Source organism: Solanum pennellii, chromosome 5 (assembly GCF_001406875.1).
Source record: "Solanum pennellii chromosome 5, SPENNV200".
Taxonomy (NCBI): domain Eukaryota; kingdom Viridiplantae; phylum Streptophyta; class Magnoliopsida; order Solanales; family Solanaceae; genus Solanum; species Solanum pennellii.
In genome coordinates this window covers 9,417,317-9,423,451 of record NC_028641.1, presented here as the reverse complement: position 1 = coordinate 9,423,451, position 6,135 = coordinate 9,417,317, and the positions used below count along the sequence as shown (strand labels likewise).

The 6,135-nt window shown below is 32.4% G+C and overlaps 1 protein-coding gene across 1 annotated transcript; it reads right to left on the bottom strand.

Moving 5' to 3' along the window:
• Window positions 1-1,089: 1,089 nt before the first annotated feature.
• Window positions 1,090-1,632, bottom strand: LOC107019278 (octapeptide-repeat protein T2-like). Its single transcript, XM_015219820.1, has one exon. It carries the CDS (start codon window positions 1,630-1,632, stop codon window positions 1,090-1,092), a length of 543 nt encoding a protein of 180 aa, XP_015075306.1.
• Between the last annotated feature and the right edge of the window lie 4,503 nt (window positions 1,633-6,135).

Below are 6,135 nucleotides of genomic sequence, written 5' to 3'. Positions count from 1 at the left end.
AATCACCTCTTGTCATTTATTTAGAACTCGTATTTTATCATTATTGGTCATACTTTATCTATTTATAAGCTAACATTTTATCTAGAATTTGCAGATATGATCGATCACCCCTTGATTACAATTATCATGCAATCATCTATCACAACAAATACCCTATCAATTCTTTGATAGGGTTGGTTATTGTATTCGAGAAACGAGAGCTCATCCTAATTTGAAAATTAAAAATGAGAAGTACACTGGTAATACTATTTGAACATTACTAATTATTGGCTAGAAAGTAAATACATCTCAATCGAATAAAGCAAAATTTTAATAAAAATGATTTATGGTGTGTGTGTATATATATAGACTGAAATGGGAAAACCTTTTGAATTTCTATGACTGTTGACACCCAATTTTGACCGACCTTTGATATTTTTTTAGGATTACTATTCGATTAAATACGTATTTTAAAATCTATTTAAAGTTTAGAATTTTAATCAATTTTGCTTGAAAATTATATATTCTAGTATGTTCACTTAATAAAATTATTGTAAATATTATTAAATATTTTAAAATCATTAATGAATTTCAATTTTTTTAAAATTTAAATGATTTTCAATTACATAAAAATATTTTAATGTAGTATTTTAATTAAATAGTAATTCCTACACTTACCTTAAAATTATTTAAGTTCTAGCCTATTCTATTATAATTTCTTCTAGCCACTCCAATTCAAATTTTATTACAATCATAGCCACTCTTTCATTTCAATTCTAGCCAATTTAATTGAAATTTTAGCCATTCCATATCTTGTCCCATCTAATATTAAGACTTCATCTCATCCATCCATCGTAAAAATAAATCCTAGATTTAATCCTAGCCCTTCATTTCAAATTAGATCAATGATTGAGATCAAATCCTTCTTTTAATCTATCAAAATAACTAAACCTAAAATCTATTCCCTTTTCTCTCCCTCTCTTCTCCAAAAAAAAATGAGCCGTCGCCCCTCCCTCTCTGTGTGCTCCGGCGAAGACGCCACCATCAGAGGCGGCGACGCTACGCTCCCCTCCGCCCTTCTCTCTCCCCGTCGCTCTCCCTCTCTTCTCCTCACCCTCTCTCTGCCTCCCTCTTCTCTCTCCCTTTTCCGGCAGATGCCCTCCTCCTTCTCTCCTCTTCTCCCTCTCGTTTTGCTCTTCTCTCCCTTTCCCTCTTCTTCCCCTCTTTCTCCATCCGTTCCTCCCCCTTTCCCTTTATCCGGTGACCCCTTTTCTCTCTCCCTTTACCGGATACCTCCTTGCCTCCCTCCTCTCGTATACCTCGTTGTTTTCTCTTTTTTGGCAGGGACGAAGGCAGCAGCATCAGCAACGGAGAGCAGCGGCTTTGGCGAGACTCGCCACTACGTGCTGGTGGCAGCCGCCCCCTTTCCTCTCTTCCTCTCTTCCCCCCGTTTCTCCCCCTTTCTCCTTCCCCTGTTCTCTTCTTATTCTTTTGCAGGGACAGAGTAGGCGAGCAACAGCAGTAGCCAGCAACGTGCAGAGACAGCCAAACCAGCAGCCCTACGCAGTAGAAGCAGCAACGAGAACAGCACAGCGATAGCAACAATTTCCAGCGAAGTTGGAGACGAATCTCAACAGATTTGTACGGGTACATTCATTTTAAATTATTATCTCGCTTTTTAGCATTTTTATTCTTCTCTTTTACCTACATTTTGACTTTAATTTCATGGAAATTTCATGTATGTTTATGTGAAAATTGATGTGCATCTTGTTTAAAGTATGTTAATCTTCTGAAGTTTGTTCATTATTGTTAGTTTAAGTATCATTCAGGCTTACATCAATTTGAATATCTTGCTAAAACTTCGTTGCTCTCCCGGAATGTGTTCATATGATTAGATGTTAACATGCTTTGAGTTCTATTATCGTTGAAGCTTTGATGGACCGTCATCAAAAGTTTGCTTTTACTGATCTTAGACATAAATTTCCTTTATATTGTTCGATTTGGTGCCTTCATTGATGATAATATTCGTTAACTGATTACGCGATAATTTGTCAAGTTTTATTGATAAATGATTTTGTTAAGTGTGGTAGCCTTGGCATAATTTTACCGTTATTGCTTGAATATTTCTTTGTTTCCCTGATATAAACTGGTAGATTATTACTCGGTGTGTATTTGGTAATGATTTTGTTAATTTGGGAATAAAATACAAAAATATATCAATAGTCAAATTAGTTTTCCAAGTTGGCTCTTCTTTTTTTAAAGGAAAACAATATTACTCTCCTTAATTTTATTGTTTTTGACAATATGATTTGTAAATCTAATTTTGACTCCTTTGAAATAAAGAAAATAATATTAATTGATCTATTTTTCCTTATTCGTAAGTTTATTGATTTCTTACTTGCTTATTTATGGTAGAATAATATTTTCTGATTTTGGCTTCTCTTTATTTAAGGAAAATATATACTACTCTTCCTAATTTATTCTTATTTATTTACATTTTGTATCATAATAATAATTTAATATTATTTTGGTGCTTCTTTATTTAAGGTAAAAGAATATTGTCTTTCTAACTTTATTATTACTTATTTATTTTTGGTAATGAGCATTTTAAATATTTTTCTGATATTGGCTCCTCTTTATTTAAAGAAATATATGTTACTCTTCTTATTTTGTTACTTGCTTATATTTGGTAAAAAATATTTAAATAATTTGGCTGATTTGACTTTCTTAAAAATAAGGAAATTGTATTATAATTGATTCCTTTAAATGTTTATTTTCCTTATGTGCTCTCCCCCTCTTTGCTATATAAATAATACCCCCTCCCTTCATTATTTGATCAACTCATTCACTCTCTCAAAAGACAAGAGCTCTCATCCTCTTACCACTCATACTATTACTACGCTTAAACAAATTAAGATTCCGGTGTTCTTCTTTGCTACTACTTGGCTACTTTGCTTTGTTGAAATAGAAGTTGGATCAACTCGTTCTCATTTCTACCATCCCTTTCTGCTCAACCGGTTAGTATTCCTTTTGCATTCATATATTTACGAAAGTTTATTGTTCTATTCCCCTATATATAACTTGTTGTTAAACAATTGCATATGTATCTCATCTTGTCTACATAAATGTGATTACTTGTGTAGCCATTTGATTGCTTTGGCAGGTTTCAAACTTGAAGTTCAAGTTGAAGATTAGCTATGAAGAGAGATTAATTCGTTTAATTCATATATTTGAATCTATATATTTTTTATTTATTTATTCAAATTTTTGTAATATTTGTATAACTCTAAAACTCTCGCATCTGAAATATATTTGGGGATCGCTTAAGGGGAGGGGAAGTTGTATGTTAATCATATTTTTTTTTATTTGTAAACTTATTTGTATAAGAAAGCATGCCTATAGGTTCGTAATTTATTTGACAACTTTTTTTATGTGATAGAGTAATTTTAGATCTAACCATAAAAAAAAAAAAATCATTTGTTGCATTTAACAAATTACTTGGCTTTTTTTATAGTTAAAGCTTTGCATTTAATAAATTTACTACATCAATGTTCTACTAGTTTTTCTTTTTTTTACAAAGTTTTTGCAACATGACTCTTTCAAAAATCATTGTTCAATCCTCCTTTAAAACTTTGGATTGATTATGACATTTTTAAAAAAAATAAATTATAAGTAATATCTCCTAACCTATTGTTAGTGGGGAAGTCAAAGGAATTACGAGGTCTAGTTCCAAATTTTCAATTAAGCCGACGCGTCCCCGGAAGTACCACCTACCCAATGATTTTCAAAAGAGATTATGTGTATTTACATGTAACTATTTATGTGCCTATATGCAAACTAAAATTTTTAAATCATCTTCAAAATATAAACTTTTATTATTTGAAGACCGATCTCAAAACAAAATTGTTTCTATGGTGGAGGAGCACGATTAACAATATCGTGGTATCATCCCTATAAAGAAACAAACATTTTTTAATAAAATTCTATCCAAAATTTGTTCATTTTTTAAAAATTTTATTTTCGCGCATCTTATTCTTGTTTGGTGCGGCATAGTGAATTAATTTGAATTATTTTATATCTATTTGTGCATATTATGCCTTTTGTTTATCTCTTCATTAAGTGCTTAATATTTGATCAATATTTTAATCACATAGATCGTATGCTCAAATAATAAATAATTGAAGTAATCTTAATTGTTTAGTAATTTATTTGGGGTAGATTAAAATAAAAATAATAAAATTGTTTGCTTATTTATTTGCCTCTTTTCTATCTCATCGCTTATCTTTAAATTTTTATTTAATCTTTATTTATTGTTATTACTTAGTTTTGCATGCTTAAATAATTAATTAAAAAAATTCAATTGCTTAATATTTTTATCACTTAGACTCGCATATTTAAATATTAATTAAAATAATAATATGAGCTATTTGTTTGATTTGTTTAACACATAGTCTCGTATGTTAAAATAAATAAAAATAAACTTGATTGTTTATTTATTGCTGTCAGCTAGCCTTGCATGTTTAAATTAATAAAAATAATAAAATAGTATTAATTGTTTTATATTTGTTATCACTTAGCAAGCTTAAATAAACTAGTAAATGAAGTGACCTTATTTGCTACTTGTAACCCCCACATAAATTGCATGAGATACTGCATGGACCCACATTTGTGGACCTCAAGGGATGCCTAACACCTTCCCCTCGAGGTAATTTGAATCCTTACCCTGATCTCGGGCTTGTTGACCTTAGCTAGACTTACTTAGGTTAGATAGGTGCCCTAACGCGTCTTAATTCGTTAGATGCCGACTCCAAACTCAAAATCCCAAAAGAGTTGTTAGGTCGTGCATAAAACCCATTTTTATGAAAAACAGAGCACGACAATGACTAATTTATATTACGTAGAAAAAATGAAATAATGCTCCTAATAATGTTTTTGCTTACTTGTAGAAGCAACAATGGTTTTACTATCATCATCTTTTTGCTCTTCAACCATCAACTTCTATGGTAACTTCTTCATCTTCTCCTTCTTCATTAGGATAAAGCTTTACTAAGAACAATAATCTAACCCGTCGTGATCCATTTGAACATCCCAAATTTGTATCATATTACCCTCTTTGATATTATGGATACACCCATTTTAGTCCATTTTCCATTTAACACGTAACATGCACTCATCTTCGTATCCCATCTTCTCAATTCTAATTCACCAATATCGAGGCACATATCAATAACTCAAACTTTCTTGAAGTTATTTTTCTTGCCAGTATGGTATACTAGTCTTCTTTATTTGTTAGAAATTTTCCAAGTCAAGTTTTCTTCCACTTAACTGCCGCTCGAAGTCCCTCACTCTTGATGCCGCGGTACCCACATTTGGATTCACGGGGACTACCACCTATCTATTGGCTTGGGCCATCTTGGCTTGAGCCAACACCTGAAAAGCCGACCTAACCTCCGCATTTGTTATATTCTCAACCAATGGGTCAATCGGAGCTTGAGGAGTAGCTTGGGCTTCTTGACCCACATTTTATTCCTCATTCCTTCTCACGGCCCTTTTAGTAGTCATATCCTGAAAACCATTAGATAAGGATTCAGAGAAAGATCTTACAGAGTCGAACTCTATGGCACGACCAGAGAAATGAAGAAGTGAGATTTTTAAAGCATCTAGTAGCCTCTCATTCATAAATGTGGCGCGCTTCACACTTATGAACAAAATTCTACTCAACGTGGTTTAAGATATCATATAACCATTCTACACAATGTGTTATGGTACAAAGTTTGTCACGACCAGTGTACCCCCTAGAGGTAACAAGGCATACATGTCACGACCCAAGTCTAGCCTCTAGACGTAACACGACTAGACGTAACACGACGTACTTGACCCTGAAGGGGTCTCTTACAAGCCTCTAGCATCATCATTACATAAGATATAGAAATAATGCGAAAAACTTTAAAACTTTGCACTCGAAGTCCAACTTCAATTTTCATAAAAGAAAGTACTAGGAAATATAAACTTTGTCCCATACACCATCTAAAACATAGGAATACAAAGTTTGAGACTTAGCCTTTACATCAACAAAAGTCTAAATATATGAGATACAACATGAAACTAAGAAATAGGAAATCCCGTTCTCGGACTTGAAGACTCATCACACTTGGA